Source organism: Taudactylus pleione, unplaced genomic scaffold, assembly GCF_031769625.1.
Source record: "Taudactylus pleione unplaced genomic scaffold, aTauple2 ptg000282l, whole genome shotgun sequence".
In the NCBI taxonomy this organism is placed as follows: Eukaryota; Metazoa; Chordata; class Amphibia; order Anura; family Myobatrachidae; genus Taudactylus; species Taudactylus pleione.
Genome location: NW_028284684.1, coordinates 12205400 through 12223118, shown reverse-complemented (window position 1 = coordinate 12223118; position 17719 = coordinate 12205400). Strand labels below are relative to the sequence as shown.

The window sequence follows — 17719 nt, the reverse complement described above, 5'->3', positions numbered from 1 at the left end:
ATTTCACCACAGCCCCTTGAAGCTCACCACAGGCCCCTTCTTCTCACTCCTGCTTCTTACCACAGTCCCATACATCACACCACAGGCCTCTGCATCTCACCACAACCCCTTGCTTCTCACTCCTGCCCGCTGCATCTCACCAATGTCACCACAACCCCCACTGCTGCTGCCCTGCAACTGGCTGGGGCCCAGCTACTGGGATGTGCTGGGAGAAGCAGGAGGATCATGGATGAGAGATTTGTATTGCAGCTACCTTAAGCATTATCATCAGATTGTCCATGGGCCTCCATGCACACCACTTCCCAAACATGGTGTTGAGCAATGTCCTCTTTGCACTGATTTCCATGGGAGGTGCCTCCTGTTCACCAAGGACATTTGGCTGAGTGGGAGCACTTCACGGTGGAGTGGTGGCAGGTTCAGCGTAGGGATGGACATCAGAATCTGATGGTTACTAACCATCTAAGTTTTTGTTCCGATTGTAATGTTTGTACCATTTAATGGTGGCAGTCAGATATTTGCCCCCATCGAATGGAAATCATTAGATGTTGTTACGATGGTTGTTTATTTTTATAAAATTCCTGATAGCTATGCCTCCCCTGGCTTCTTCCTGGCTACTGGGTCTGCATCAGGGCATCTTCCTGGGTTCATTGGAGGTTGTCTCTCTCTATCTGCCTTAGACGTGATATGGCTTACTCCCTGTTAGAGATGGCTACTGAGTGAATGTCTCAACACAATGACTCAAGTCATTTACATGTTTGAATGAGTCGAGTCACTCAAAGTTTGGTGTGTCGAGACAGCCACATCTCTAGCCTCTCTCAGTCAGTGGGAGCCGCTACCGTCGGGGCCTGGGGTGTGTGTGCACTGTGCAGAAGTATGATCAGCAGTGTGGGGTGCGGAGCTGTCAGCGAATCACTTACGATTGAGCTGCTAATGACGGGGCTCGAGGTGTGTGCACTGACTCGGGAGAATCAGTGCAGAAGTATGATCAGCAGTGCTGGACTGGGGGGGGGGGCGGAACTGTCAGCGACTCACTCAAAGTCGCGCTGCTACTGCCAGGGCTCGAGGTGTCAGTGCAGAAGTATGATCAGCAGTGCTAGGCTGGGAAGGGGGGGGGGGCGGAGCTGTCAGTGACTCACTCGGAGTCACTGGTGGCCCTGCTTGCTACAGCTCTGCAGTGCAGTCTGCAGAATCTAAAAGAGCCGTGTCCTGAGACACTGTCTCGAGACACTCCACTGAGCTGAGCCATGTGGCTCAACTCAGTACTGTGAATTGCCCTGCCCATCCCTACTCCCTGGCTCCCTCCCCTCTCTATTACTATGGCGACAACACCTCATCAGTAGGGTAAAACTAACCTGTCTCACGACGGTCTAAACCCAGCTCACGTTCTCTAGGCTGCTCCTAAGCAACAGGGCACATTGTTAGTTCTGATTGGCTCTCACTTTGCTCTTTCAGCACCATGGACAGCTACTCTGATTTACCTTGGTGTAAGATTAGATTTAATTTCTATGACTGATCCACTAAAATAGTCACTGCTTGGCTCCCTTTTGTCACAGATAAATGGTTCATACACCGAAACCTTCCTCGACCAATGCTGTATAGAATAGTGAATACCCCATCAAAATCCATCTAGTGGTTCAAGAGATTAACCTGAACGAATATACAAATTGATATTGTCATTTTCTCGAATTATGGATGGTTTGTGCATGGTTTCCATGGCAGCACCAATGACATGGATTAAGGGTCTTTACCTAAATACAGGATGTATTTTTGATTTCCACATTCTAAAGTTTGTCAATGAGAATGGGGACACTGTTAGATCGAACCTACTAGTAATGGAGATATTTAGAATTATATATAAACCCATTATAGTTATACATAATGTATTATTTTGTGTTTAGAGTGATTTACACTTGCGACATTCATTGTTTAGTTCAGGTACCACAGTACAAACATCCAGTTTTTAATGTACCTTTTTGCAACCGTTAGAGTGAAATAATAAAAAAACTGAGCTGACACATTGTGAGTCGCAAAAATTATTGATTGTGGTTGAAAATCAACAGTAAAAGACTGCAACATACTAACTTTAGGTAAAGCTGGGTACACACTATAGGATGTGTGACTCAGTCGACAGCATGATGTAATGTAATGATACATTGCGCTGTCGTACACATTGCATGATCTGGCGAGTGGCGTGTTGTGTTACAAGCTGCATGTAGCAGAATTGCATCTTTCATTGCATTGTTCCATCTGCTATACAGCACAACAGATGGGAAGAAGTGATGAACAACTGTCATGAACACGCAATCAGGCGTACACACTATACAATGTGTACGATATATCGTTCCGATCTATGTTGGGTGATATATCGTATGATATATCGTATAATGTGTACCCAGCTTAAGGTGACAGGAATTTGCGTGTTAATTGGCTTTTGTTGATGAAAATCATGAAAGGTCAATAATGAACTACACCAAAATATCCTCCCTTTCTACTGTGTTTAAAATAATAACAGTTATTTTCTTTTCTCTCAATTACAGAGATGTAAGGGTTTGAGCATGATCAATTATATCTGTGTTGGCACTATTGGAGAGCAAGGAAACCTTGATATAGAGATGGTGAAAAGATAATCCATCTTCAAAAATATCAGCGAAACTCCATGATGTACAGAGAATGTTTGCCTTCCATTATATAGTATTTTTAATGTCAGTAGTGTTCCCTATTTTAAGCATCATCTGTTCGCTATATAAATAATTGTTCATAAATAAATAAAAACACTATGGGGGAAATTTAGTAACTTGTGGTTTTATCATACTGCAGGTTTTGAAGCTCTATTAAGTGTGGTTTTGAAACTGTGCATTTACTAAAGACCAAACTACACATTAAAATACATTGCGTAACCATCTTTCTTATTTTTTCCATGCAAGGTATGCAAACCGTTCCAAATTCTAATTTTAAGCAGCTGTTTGATAAACCTCATGGCAAATCATGGTTTAGCAGTAAAAAAAAAATAGACATGGTTCAGACCGATGAGATAACTCAAACGGCTAGTTGGAATGGTAAATATTTAAATAAATAAAGTATATAAAAAAAATTCCACTCCTTTCCATTTTCTAAAAGGCCAGCCTACTCAGCATCAGGCCGGCTCCTCTACAGATGTGGCCAAGAAGGGTAATCAGGCTGCCACAGTGAGTCAATAGCGGAACAATGCTGAGTAGCACTGGACCCTCCTGGTACCCCTAGCTGGTGAGTACAAGGATTATAATATGAAAACATAGTCCAAATCAGGGCCGGACTGGCCATCAGACACTTCTGGCAAATGCCAGAAGGACTGATGGCCTCAGAGCCCGCTCGAGTAGGGCGGAAGTGCCCCCGCCCTTCACCCAATGCCGCCAGATACAGGTTATGCACTCAGGGAGAGGGAAGTGCCGCCACGGCAATGATGATCCAGGAAGAGACAGGGGGCGCGCCGCGAGCCCAGGCCCCCATGACTCAAGACACTCCACCTTTGCAAGCACCCGAGCCTAAGGCGTGCGCACAGGACAGACTGCCAGGGCTGAACTACAGCTCTAACTCTGTCCCTGGTACAAGTACTTGTGGCACTACAAGTGACAGGATGCACTGACAGCTACAAGTGTGCAAATGTAAGTTCTGCCTCTGTAAGAAATAAATAACTAATGTGTCCCAAACCTGTATAGATATGTAACATGCTCATAACTGAATAAATATAATATGCCCATCATTTTATAAATATCAATCCCCTTAATAATTAGTAAACACGCGTTATAAAATGCCCCTATAAATTACAAATATATATTGTGCCAACAGGTAAAAATTATTTTTGTCCCGATAAAAATTTAATAATTGTAGTAATAATATTATTAATAATACCTAAATCTTCATTCTTTTTTTGTCTTGCAATGGAAAAAGGTAATCCATATGTTAAAATTGAAGAACAACAAAAACAATCATTGTACCGACAGACAGCTCCCAAGGACACACAATGCAAACTGATTCAATTTTTGGTGATCCTGGTTAGGTCATAGTCAGGTAACCAATCAGGAGTGGTCTCTTACATCACTCAGCCAATCACAGAGAGACTTTTTATCCCATAGTAGATTTTTTTTTTGTCTCTGAAAACCATATGTGATGGTTTACAAACCGCACACAAAACAGCCAATTAGTAAATCTTCCTACAGTATGTGTATGTTTCTACAGGGGTCAATTATCACTGTTACAAACAATCAGTGGCGGCTCCAACGGTGGGGCTGCTATTCCAATAGGGGAACCACACCAACTGCCTTTTCAAACGCTGCATAACATCACTGGCCAGGACTCATTGGCAGTTAGTGTGGTTCCCCTATTTGAATTTTGGACTGTGCTGCAGCCCCACCTCGGAAGCCACCACTGCAAGCAATGTCAATATTGTGTTCACCAAGTGATTGTTCACTGAACATACAGTAGCAGATAGAGGTATGAGCACATGTATGCAGACTGAAAGATTGTCATCCACAGTTTTTACAATACTTGCCCACTGTCCCGAAACCAGCAGGATACTGCCGAATGTTTGGTGGCATCCCAATGTCCCATTGGTGCTTGAGTAAATAGGTCACCCAGTCATATCCCACTCACTTCGTTAGGGCTGAATAGGGGCACGATGGCAAGAATGTATCATCATAACCCCCTGTGATTGTGGTATTGACTTGCATGGAGTATGGCCAAATGATGCAATTTGCCCACCGCGCTTCCCCATGGTCACCTCCAGGAAGTCTCCCATAGGGGGTAAATATTGGCAAGTATGGTTTTTGTGTTTCTAAATTACAAAACATGAGCATAAGCTGAATATATGTTAATATTTGCAAAAAATTAGATATTAGGTATATTTCAATGAATATAATTGAAATATATATTCATTGCAATATAACCTCCTTAATATACAATAGACACACAGTCAGTGGCAGTTTAAGAGGAGAGGGTCCATGTGCAAGTGTACTCCATCCCCACATAAACAAATTAACATTATTCAAAATGGCATGTATATATAATATTGCAAACTAAGGGCCTAATTCAGATTTGGGAATAGAGTAAGTTAGAGCAAGTAACCACGTTGCAATGCAGTGGGTGCAAATACATACATTGTTTTTGCATGCAGGGTAAATACTGGCTGCTTTTGCATGTAACTCACAAATGCTGGACATCTTTATTTCTACACTGCAATTTAGATTTTGGTTTGGACACACCCCTCCCAAATCTAAATCTATCTGCAAATTTTATATCTGCCCCACCTGCAGTGCAGCATGGTTTTAAAAAGATGCACAGTTACTGGCTCTCTACTATATACCCAAATCTGAATCAGGTCTAAAATCTCCCTGTCGATGTTGACATTATTGTACAGTGTATTGCATATGTAACATCTCATATTCATTGCTTCTTCTGATTGGGTGTAAGAAGAAATAATTAGGACACACTTTGTGCATGTCTTGTCTAGGAGATTCTCAAGGGCTCACACCTTTGATGCATTAGATAGTATAGTCCTATGTCACTTCCCAAGACAATTCTCCGTACTTGTGGGTATTAGATTACATGAACGCATAGCTTGTCAATCTTTCAAAATTAATTATTGTAACAATAGCAGGAGTAACACATGATAATAATCCAGTCATATTTTCACAATGAGCCTCAGCCAAAGGTATTACTGTACAAATTGCTGCTGAATGTTAAATGTAAATTTATTCAGACAGAGTTAATTATAATCTCTATTTAGTCTTCAGTGATACATTCTTGCCATGCTTATTCTAGCGGAGGACATTAATTTTTATTCTTGTATAAAGGTGAATGTAATAATCTTGGATTAGACGATGGATTATTGTAATACGATTTGCTGCCAGAATTGCAATTTGTGGGGTACTATTACTTTCTATAAGTGGATTTTGGTTTATATGATTAGCACATATTAGGGAGAAACTCACTAAGAGTCATATACAGATCTGGAAAACTGTGTCTCTTAGCGGTTTTGGGACATTTAGGGGCTGTTGTAGAGCTGGGCGCAATTAGGTACTCAGCCGTAAGTGGTCTCAGAAAAAACCCTGTATTTTAAGAAGCATGCAGAGCTGCAGAAATCGTAAGGTATCTGTGAGCGTGCATACTACATAAAATGCAAGTTTGCATAATATCCACTTAATGGGGCCAATCCAATTAGGTGCATGTTCCCCGCAAGTATGTGCGGCTGTATGGCCAATCTGGCCACAAATGGAAAGGAACTAGAATTCCTTTGTGGAGCCCTAAATTTAAATAAACAATCCGGATATTTAGAGACCAGTCCTAACAAATGGATTGCAGCGGGTGAAGCTGTGTATTGTAGTTGACAGATGACCTTAAGCACATGCAAGGATTATCATTGTCTGACCTTATTTTCTAGCCATCTTGATCTCAATCCTGTTGCTCCTGAAAAGGAACAAATTAATTGGACTGTAATGTATTTAGCCAGCTTTAGAAAACAGATGGAACAAATTGCATGTGTACCAAAAATAGCTGACAGATAGCAGCCTTTGGTCAGAGAATCGCTGCTTAGGTGCACAAAAGAGTCTGCCCTTATCACCAACTTTACAGAAAAATAAAGCTGGCTTAAAAAAAACAGTAACAAACAGCAAACACCTGGGTATGTAATATCGGCAGCGGCATCCCGATGTATGAAGATCCCTACAGTAGTGGTAAGTATGCTATCCCTACCCCTCTCCCCCCCTAACCCTATCCCTCCCTTAGTGGTGCCTAACCCTAGCCTCCCCCACTAGTGCCTAACCCTAACCTCCCCCTCGGTGGTGCCGAAACCTAACCCCACTTCCCGCACCCTAAACCTAACCCTTCCCGGGGGGATGCCTAACACTAATCTCCCCCCGAGGGTACCTACAGCTAACCCTCCTCCCCCCTGTGGCTAAGACCTAACAAACCCCGCTTACCTTCGTTTGGGATGCTGGCTGTCGGTATTTTGGCGTCGGGATAAAGACAGACATCGGGGATTTCGACTCCTATCTTTAGTCCCGGGTCAGGATTCCATCGGTTGGCATTCCGGCCGCTGGTAATATAACTACATCCCCTCTTGGGGGCTCTTTTCTTCTGCTATTGACACCTTGAAATGACGCCATCTAATTCTATGCGGGAAAGCATCGCTGGAGGGGGATCTGCTGATCCCTCCCCTGCAGGCATGATGCTACTCCTGTCCTCTCTGCCCATGCCATGCATGTGTAGTGTCAATGCTGGCAGTAAAGTGTAATAGACATAACTGTCACTTTACTGCCTGCTCTTCCCTGGGACAAACTCGTGTTGGAGCTGCTATCCCAGCAAGGGTCTCTTTGTTAAACATCCTCAGAAAATCAATTCCTCTTGAAGCAGGTGGCAGCAATAAGAAATAATACTTTTTTGGGGGCAGTGGCACCACTGTCACCCAGTCTGCCTGCTGTCGCTGCCTGCTTAATTAGTTAGAGAAGCACCTCTCTCCTATATGGCAGCCTGCTGCAGAGGAGTGAGAGAGTAAGCATGGTGGATATACGTAGATAAGTATTCACCTACATTATTCCATGCGCATATTTCAGCCCAATAATATGCAGCTTATGTTTATTAATGCCAAATAGTGGCTTTACTTGTTCTTTAAACCACAGAGACAGAATGGCTGGCAGAATATCACCTGGTGGTAGCAGAATAAGGATGAAATGTGTAGCTGCAGGGAAGGCATAGTCCATTTAATAACTCTGCGTGCACCTTAAGCCACGGATAAGTTATCCTTATGGAAATATTTGTCATATTTTCTTTCCTTTGTTCTGCTTTTTGTATTTTATTTTATTAATGAATAAACTGATGCCGGAACATCTCATATTAATTAGGGGTGTGCACCGGCCACTTTTCGTGTTTTGTGTTTTGGTTTTGGATCTGGATCTTTCTTCATGTTTTGGATCTGGATTGGTTTTGCCAAAACCACCCTTCCGTGTTTTGGGTTCTGGGTTTTGGATCTGTATTTTTTTGAAAAAAAGCATAAAAACAGCTAAAATCACAGAATTTGTAGGTTTTTCTGCTCCTATGCTATTATTAACCTCAATAACCTTAATTTCCACTCATTTTCAGTCTATTCTGAACACCTCACACCTCACAATAGTGTTTTTATGTCCAAAAGGTTGCACCGAGGTAGATGGATGACTATGCTAAGCGATACGAGTGGGCAGCGCAAACACGTGACCCATCTAGGCGTGATACTGCAGTGGCAGACAGGATGGCAGTTAGAAAAACTAGGCCCCAAACAGTACATAATGCAAAGAAAAAAAAGAGGTGCAAGATGGAATTGTCCTTGGGCCCTCCCACCCATCCTTATGTTGTATAAACAGGACATGCACACTTTAACAAAGCAATCATTTCAGCACCAGGGTCTGCCACACAACTGTGGCTGAAATGATTGGTTCGTTTGGGCCCCCACAAAACAAGCTGGCAATTAATCTGTCCCTGCACAAACTGGCTCTACGGAGGCAAGATGTCATCCTCATCCTCCTCATCCACCGATTCCTCACCCTCTTCAGTGTGTACATCCTCATCCTCACAGAGTATTAATTCGTCCCCGCTGGAACCACAGGTCCCTCTGTACGTTCTGGAGGCTGGTCTCCCTGGAAGAGTTGATAATTCATTTTATGAACATCATCTTCTCCACATTTTGTGGAAGCAACCTCCTACGCCTTTCGCTGACAAGGTACCTGGCTGCACTAAACACTCTTTCGGAGTACACACTAGAGGGGGGGCAACTCAGGTAAAATAGAGCCAGTTTGAACAGGGACCTCCAAATTGCTTCTTTTTCCTGCCAGTACAGGTACGGACTGTCTGACATGCCTTCTTGGATGCTGTCACCGATGTAATCCTTTAACAGACAGACGCACGCTTGTCGCTGCTGCTTTGAGGATGCAAGTGCGGCTACAGCCCACACAATTCACAAAGACAGAAAAAAAAAAAGAATATTTTTATTGTTTGTGGAGCGCACTTTGAGGGTTACACCACCCTTTAACAGACAGACGCACGCTTGTCGCTGCTGCTTTAAGGATGCAGGTGCGGCTACAGCCCACACATTTCACAAAGACCAAAAAAAAAGAACAATATTTTAATTGTTTGTGTAGCACATTTTGAGGGTGTCACCACCCTTTAACAGACAGACGCACGCTTGTCGCTGCTGCTTTAAGGATGCAGGTGCGGCTACAGCCCACACATTTCCCAAAGACAGAAAAAAAAACAATATTTTAATTGTTTGTGTAGCACACTTTGAGGGTGTCACCACCCTTTAACAGACAGACGCACGCTTGTCGCTGCTGTTTTAAGGATGCAGGTGCGGCTACAGCCCACACATTTCACAAAGACAGAAAAAAATAGAACAATATTTTAATTGTTTGTGTAGCACACTTTGAGGGTGTCACCACCCTTTAACAGACAGACGCACGCTTGTCGCTGCTGCTTTGAGGATGCAGGTGGAATCTAGACGGGATTTGGAACCGGGGACACACTACCTCCATCAACGTTTTGCTTCAGGATGACTGCTGTCGTACTTCATCCTCATCGCTAAGGACTGTTGGAGGGTCAATTGTTTAGTAAAAGTAGTGATGTTCCTACTTCCTCTCTGGGATGATGAACAACTCCCAGCAGCAGCAACAGCACTAGGAGGAAGTGGTTCTTGATCTTTCCCTATTTTATTTTTATCGGAGAAAGTTTGGTCCTCCATTTATGTTATTTTGATATATACGTGCGGCTAAAGCGCACACAAACACAGAAAATATTTTTTTATTTTTGCTGGAGAGTAGCGCACTTTGTGGGTTACACCACCCTTTAAGAAATGAGACAGCCGGCTCTTTACTTATGGGACACAGGTGCACGCTTGGCGCTGCTCCTTTGTTGATGCACATGCAGCCACAGTGCACACAAGTCACAAACACAGAAAATATTTTTTTTTTTGGTTTGGAGTGTACTTTGGGGGTTACAGCACCCTTTAACGGTCAAGCCAGCCGGCCCTTTACTTATGACACAGGCGCACGCTTGGCACTACTTTGTTGATGCACGTGCGGCTACTGCGCACACAATTCACAAACAGAAAATAATTTTTTTTTTGGTTTGGACTGGAGTGTACTTTCGGGGGTTACAGCACCCTTAACGGTCAAGCCAGCCGGCCCTTTACTTATGACACAGGCGCACGCTTGGCACTACTTTGTTGATGCACGTGCGGCTACTGCGCACACAATTCACAAACACAGAAAATAATTTTTTTTTTGGTTTGGACTGGAGTGTACTTTCGGGGGTTACAGCACCCTTAACGGTCAAGCCAGCCGGCCCTTTACTTATGACACAGGTGCACGCTTGGCACTACTTTGTTGATGCACGTGCGGCTACTGCGCACACAATTCACAAACACAGAAAATAATTTTTTTTTGGTGTGGACTGGAGTGTACTTTCGGGGGTTACAGCACCCTTTAACGGTCAAGCCAGCCGGCCCTTTACTTATGACACAGGCGCACGCTTGGCACTACTTTGTTGATGCACGTGCGGCTACTGCGCACACAATTCACAAACACAGAAAATATATTATTTTTTTAGCACTTGGGGGGAGCACCCCTGATGGACAGAGCACCCCCTGGACAACACTACAGCACCCCTTTAGGACTGGGACACTGCACAGGACTTTGGAGTGGACACAGCCCCTATGGAGAACTGACTGCACAACACAGTCCAGCCAGCCCCTATGGACTTTGAAGTAGTGGACACAGCCCCTATTAACAACAGCAGCACAGCACAACACAGCCAGCCCCTATGGACTTTGAAGTAGTGGACAACAGCAGCACTACACTACACTACACTACACAGCCCTAACTCCCACCCTCCCTCTTCACTGTCCACAGCCGAGTGAGAAAATGGCGCCGACGCGGGTACCTTATATAGGATCCAAAACCTGCGAGACTCGGAAGGCGGGATGATGACGTTTTGCCTCGATTTCAGATCCGAGTCAGGCGGGAAAAGTCGAGCCTGACTCGGATCGGACTCGGATCGGGGGGGCTCGGGGGGGTTCGGATTTCAGAAATCCGAACCCGCTCACCCCTAATATTAATGTGTTACAATACAAGAATTGTGAATTGAATATAACTACATAGCAATGCCCAGTGGGGCTAAACGTGACATTTAGAGAGGTAAGGAAGAGGGTGATGGTGGGCAAGGAGCAAAAGAAAAGTATTTTTTATTGAGCTATAATAAAACTATCTAACAAACACTAGCAGGAACAATCAATTTAGGGTAACATTTTTGTCCCTGAATAAATGAGATTAAATGACAAAGGTCAGCGCCATTATAAAGAGAAAAGTCCTGGCAATGGCCCACAGTCAAAATGAAAAAGTAAGGCTAAATATGCGCATTAAATACATTACAACATAGTCATTTAATAGTCTTTTAACAAACAAGCAGATTACATATAATTTTGTAGGTTGATAGAAGAGTCTCAAAGGTGTCAGACTGCATGGATCAGATTTACCCCTTCTATTAAGTTTATTCAATAAGCTAACATTGCTCTACGAAAGAGAATTATATGATATTCTATCAGTTTGTGCATGCTTGATAAAAATTTGTATTAAATATATGCTTTAAGATGAATGTAGTGTGACTGTTCGATATTTGCACCTGTAAAATTATAGTATTATCTCTGAATCTTTGCAAGACAGCATATAATAATGATTAACCCATCTGACTGCTATTGCCGCCTCTGGTGCTGCCGTTAACAATATCCAATAAAAATGATTTAATCATACTATACTGGCTTGCAGTATAATATCCACTGATATTGGTTTTATATATCATGGATCATATAAATTATGTTCAATGGAAAGGAAGAACTGCATAGCAATCCCCACGCATTATAGATCACAGTGAATTTTGTCAATAAAACAGCATTTAATTTCAAGTACATGATAAATGGATGATAAAGTAGGGAAACATACTTTACTAAGATCCAGAGAATCTTGAATGTCTTGTGACGTCTATGTTGCAGAAATATACACTGATCCTAGAAATATGAAAAAGATAAAATGTTGGGACATATATATTACAAAACAGTTTTAAACATATCACTTCTTTCTACTGTTTCATCTCTTTGGTTTGAATGGCAGATTGAAAGGAATGACATTAAGCATAAGACAGCACATTGACTCAAAATGAATAAGTGCAGTTAGTTTTATTAGTGTTCACCAAGTTAATGAAATACATGAAGGTAAGTGAGTTGGATGATTACATTGTAAAATATTCTAAATTGACCAGGTACCACCTGGCACTGCTTGTGGCATTTGTCACTGTGCAGTGGCCCTGGATTATTAGGGAGAGTCCATGGACGCAGTCATTGTCGACCTGTCCAAAGCTTTGCGTTTGGTTGCACACCATTTACTGTATGAGAAGATGGAGAAAAGTGCTATCGCCTCAGTCATTATTTTGGTTTAAATCATACTTGAAATAAAGGAACAATGAAGTTGTAATGAGATGTAGTCGTAAGTGGACACCACAGTTATGATGCCAACATTGTGTAAATGTTGGCATTGAACATTTCGGCATCAGCAGAATGTCGATATTCTGCATGGATGCCAGCGGAGGTTTAGGATAGGCTATGGGTGGTGCACTAGAGGGAGGGTGAGGGTTAGGCTGTGGGAGAGGGGGTTAGGGTTAGGCATTAGGGGAGGGATAGGGCTAGAGATTAAGCATACTTACTGCCTGAAGAAACTGCTTAAGCTGCCGGACCAGCCGGACCAGGTAAGTGAACATTAGACCACTAGTGATGTTTTGTCGACATGTCATGATGAATGTCGACAAAATATACCACACGCGTAATAATATGATGATATTCTGAAGTAAGTAGTAGTAGTATTATGTGTCAATATTTAATTACATGGCCATTATTGTTTTTGCTATATGTCAATGAATTTTCTGCCAAGATAAGCAATACACAAATACACTGCCAGGTATCAAAATATCAGATAACCTAAAGTTTACACTTGAATGAAAATGTTTACATTTACTTCTGTTATGTAAACTGAGATTATGGATGACATATGGATAACATGTCCTTCGTGATGATACTGCAGCTGCTTTTTCAAATAACATGGTTGAATTAACGTACCACTTTTATCTCTTCCTGGATGTTGCGGTGCTTTCTTAAATTTAACGGAGTTCTATTTAAGAAGTGATGTTGTCCATAGCAACCAATCAGATCCCAGGTATTCTCTTCTAGAAGGTGCTAGATAAATGAGAAGTAGAATCTGATTGGTTGCTATGGGCAACATCACTTCTTAAATGGAACTCCCATCTTAGTAAATTTACCCCAACATGTCCAAAGCTGAGTATACACTGTGCAATATTCAGTCTGAACAGTCAGTTCTGTTCAAAAACCTGCGGGATCTTCTCCCAACATCTGGACTGCTGCATGACGGTCGTCGGTCCCGATGATCCGATATCATGCTCAAATGTAGTATGTACAGAAATTGTCCGACAGATACAGACAAAAATTGAATAGTGTGTACACTGGACATTGTATGTTCCCTGGGTTGTTTCACCTCTCAGAGAAAGAAAAGTACATTTTGGATTATTTCTTTAATCTGTCAGGTGTGCACCGAGTTTAAGATTGAGGTCATTGTCTCCTCCCTGTAGCGTCCATACTCCTCCCTGCCTCCCTTTCCCGAAGCTCTCTCCATTCTCTCCAGTCCACTGTCATCCTTCAATCCTTTTTCTCCTCCACTCCGCTCATTTATTTTAACTGCCAATCCTGCAACATCTCCAGGATCAAATCATGTCCTTCTTCACAATGGAGGCAACCAAATCTGTTATTCATGCCCTTGTCATCTCCTGCCAGGAGTTTGGCATCCTATTACTCTTTGGCCTTTCTCTATCCTGCCTCTCCCCTCTTAAATCTATCCTCAATGCTGCATATCTCATCTTCCTATTTCAATGCTCTGACTAAACCTCATTCAATGGCTCCCCTTCCCCTACAGAATCAAGTTTAAGATCACACCCTCATTTTCAAGGCACCTAATCACTCTAACACTCTGCTACATTCTCCAAACTCATCTAAGTCCACACTCCCCACTCGCCCTCTCTGCTCTTCCTCGCCCTCTCTTTGACTTTCACATCTCCTCCATTCTTATCACCTCCCTTTTAGCTCCTCCGTACTTCAGCATCCAAGACTTGCTGCTCTCCTACTCCGGAACACACTCCCCTACTTATGAGACTCTATCATCCTGCAGAGCTTGACACGTGCTCTGAAAATGCACCTATTTATCAAAGTCTACCAGCCCTTTTCACAATCCTAACTCATGCCCCTCTATCTCTTTTCAGTTCACCTCCTACTCCCCAAGACTGTAAGCTCTTGTGGGCACGTTCTTCCACCCAATTGATCCCCACCCTTCAATATCCATGTCTCCAGTGTACACCCTACTCACGCAGAACCTCTGATCCTGCCCTCCCAGGATTATTGTTATTATCTGTCATCTAGTAGTATAGAAGTCTCATTGTTTTATTCCTCCCATACTGCCTGTTTGAACTTATGTGGTTTATTGTAATTTCCCTATACAGCTCTACGGACACATTGTGGTGACGTAAAAATAAACAAGCATAGTGGTGCCTCCCCCCTACATGTATCCAGTGATTTTGCCACATTGCTTCTCTCTGTCCTGCCGTAGTGGGAGCTGTTGGCGGGTAGAGGCAGAGGACTGAGTCTGTCTCCTATTGCACATATCTGACACAGTACAGACCCTGTATAATTATTATACAGATAATAATTATGATAATAATAATACTTAACTTATTTGTAGCACATTTTCTCTATTGAGTAATAAACATATACAATATCTTCCTTTATGGGTTGGTCCTGGGTATGAGACCCCTGTGGTTAGTTTACTGGGATGGCAGAAAGTAGTTTAGTTTATTTTTCTTTAAACAAAAAATAATATGTGCATCCTTTATGTTATCTGTCCTGTTACATCTATTGTCTGGAAAGAAAATTGTACAACCATTTGGCTTAGAAGCTATTTGTGTGAATGATATTCTAGCAAAACTCCATTGTCTGGAATGATAAAAACAACAGTTGTTTATTGCTGAAGTTTGCTCAGTTTCATGTAATGTGTTTTTCTTATACAGTGGCAGAGAGTCGGGTGACGATGGACAGTTTACAGCGGTTCTCATCCGTCCCTGTGTTTCTACCAGTGAACTATCACATTTATAATTCTGAAGTCTCCTTCTTCCTTAAAGAGGCCAATCAAGATCTTATGAAAAACTCCAGCTTACAGTCCCGAACAGAGCCACTTTTCATATATAAAGCCAAGGTGCCACCCGTGATAAATGCCACCTATGGACCCTATTCAGCAGAACAGACTGTGCCAAAAAATGTCATCATTACCTCAAATACTTTCAGTTCAACCAACAAATTTACATTCAACTGGCAGCTAAAGTCCCACATAATGGAAAGCTCCATATATTCTGACAAGCCCAAAGTGCAGGTTTTGTTTTATATTACGGGAAAAGATTGGGAGGACTATCATCCAACTGAGGTCTTACCATGTGTCAAAATAATTGCGGTCTCCGAAAACCGTGAACTTTCATCGAGCTGTAGACTGAAAGGGAATCTGGGATTGTGTGTGGCAGAACTACAACTGTTGCCCAGTTGGTTAAGTACGTCTCCTCCCACAGAGGAACATGTGCATTCTGCTCAACCACTTGGAATACCACTGGAACTGCACCACATTGTCTACACCACTGCAGAAGACGAAGAATGTTCAGAAGAAGAAACAAGATGGTCAAATAGGATTCATTCCAACAAAGACACTGGCCATAAAGTCTCAAGTGCAATGGAAAGATTTGGAAGTGTAATTGTTTATCCTTTTCCTCAGACTTTGAGAATGTCAGTGCTCAAACTGGATAACAATATTCAGATTCGTTACACACCAGGCCCGGTGAAAGTAGGGGATATCGTAACTTTCTTTGTATCCATGGCAGGAGACTCAATGACGCATCAGTTTATGTTAAGGTATGCTTCATAGTATTCAACAGCTATTTATTAACATTGATGAACTTTTACTTAAATACTGCCTGCACATTCTGCTGTGTTTTTTTAATTATTTAACGATACGTATTTTACCAGCTTGTTTTTCCAATCTGCTCTAGATAATTTAATCAAATTCACATAAACATACTTAGGGGAATCTATAATTCTTTTAAAAAAAAATCTGAAGTACAGACACCTTTTGGTTTACAATGAAAATTAAACATAACTTAAACTTTCATAGCTCACTAGGGCATGTTCCAGAGCTGAAATGTGGAATTCTTAGAACCGCTTCACTAGATATTCCATTACTAACTTAATTATTACTTCCCAGTACAAAGGAGTTGATATTATGTCTCTATATTTACATGGCAGTTCACAATCAGCATATTATTTTTTACAGTTTTTTTTTATTTTACATAGAATTCTTCAAACACAGTTTCCTATTTATTATAGAGAAATCCAATTACAGGGATATGTCTGATTTTTTAAAATGTATTTATTATTTTGCTGCATACTGTGAAAATAAAAAAAAGTCAGTTATCACTGGAATTTATGAAAATCACCTTGGGGAGGTGGGTGAGTGATACTTACCACTATTCCGGGCCTGTCTAATGCTGGGTACACACTGACAGATACATTGGCCGATCATCGGCCAATATATCTGCTGCCCGTTGGCCAGTGTGTACCAGCGATATGTCGGTGAACGTCGTTGTTCACCGACATATCGCATTGGCTGTGCTGCACAGCTGAGGGACAGATATGTCTGCAGACCGCCAGTCCTGCCCCCCGGCCAGCGGGACCCGAGGGCACAAGCAGATGATGGCCGTTCAGTGTGTATGAACGACCATCATCTGCAGATGGCGTGTACCCACTTTTAGCATATGTGCATATACATGAGCCTGCATATAGTGGAAGTGAAAAACAGATTTGGCCTTCTGTTCCGCTAGTGAAAATAAAATAAAGACTAAAAATGTATTTAATTAAAAAAATGAAATAAATTAAATAAAAGGATTTTATTCTCAGGAAAAAAATCATGTTTTAATGATTTTTATCTAACAACATTCTGGGATAGCAATACCAGACAGATTACAAGCCATATTGGGATTTTTAACAGTAATAGGGCTAATTAACCATTGATAAATTTGCCCTTTAGTGATGTATTAACATCCTGAGGAGCTGATACTGGTATTTGAACCTAAATTGCTGGCAGGTCTCTCTGTACAATATGTAAGTCTTTACAAGTCAGCTAGTCCTGGTAGGAGAATCATTAAAACCATAATATATTTTATACATTAAAAGTCAGTTGTTCATCTTGGGACAAATAAATACTATATTTTGTGCTAAAATTACAATTCCAGACTAATATCTGCATAATGTAGTATAATTTTTTTTGGTCCCCACAGAAACCAAATTTGTTATAACTACAGTACATTACAATCATTGATTAGTATGAGACATATATGTTAAGAAAAGCCTACATAAGGAGGTGTATTTAAAGATCACAGGGCCTGATTCAGCAAGGAACACAGTTGCTCATACGCACGCAATCGGACGATTTATACGCACTGCTCATGCGTATGCATCGCAGTGCTCGTACGCGAACCAGATGCTGCGAACGGGACTGCGATCGCAGAGGCTACGCAG

At 41.9% G+C, this 17719-nt stretch overlaps 1 protein-coding gene across 1 annotated transcript in view; it reads left to right on the top strand.

Annotated features, from left to right (window-relative positions):
• Window positions 1–17719, top strand: part of LOC148512131 (transmembrane protein 132B-like) — a 322515-nt gene that overhangs the window by 91782 nt on the left and 213014 nt on the right. The window contains exon 2 of the mRNA XM_088482156.1: window positions 15172–16057. Within this exon, the coding sequence (XP_088338282.1) occupies window positions 15172–16057 (886 nt within the window). The remainder of the gene's footprint in view (window positions 1–15171; window positions 16058–17719) is intronic.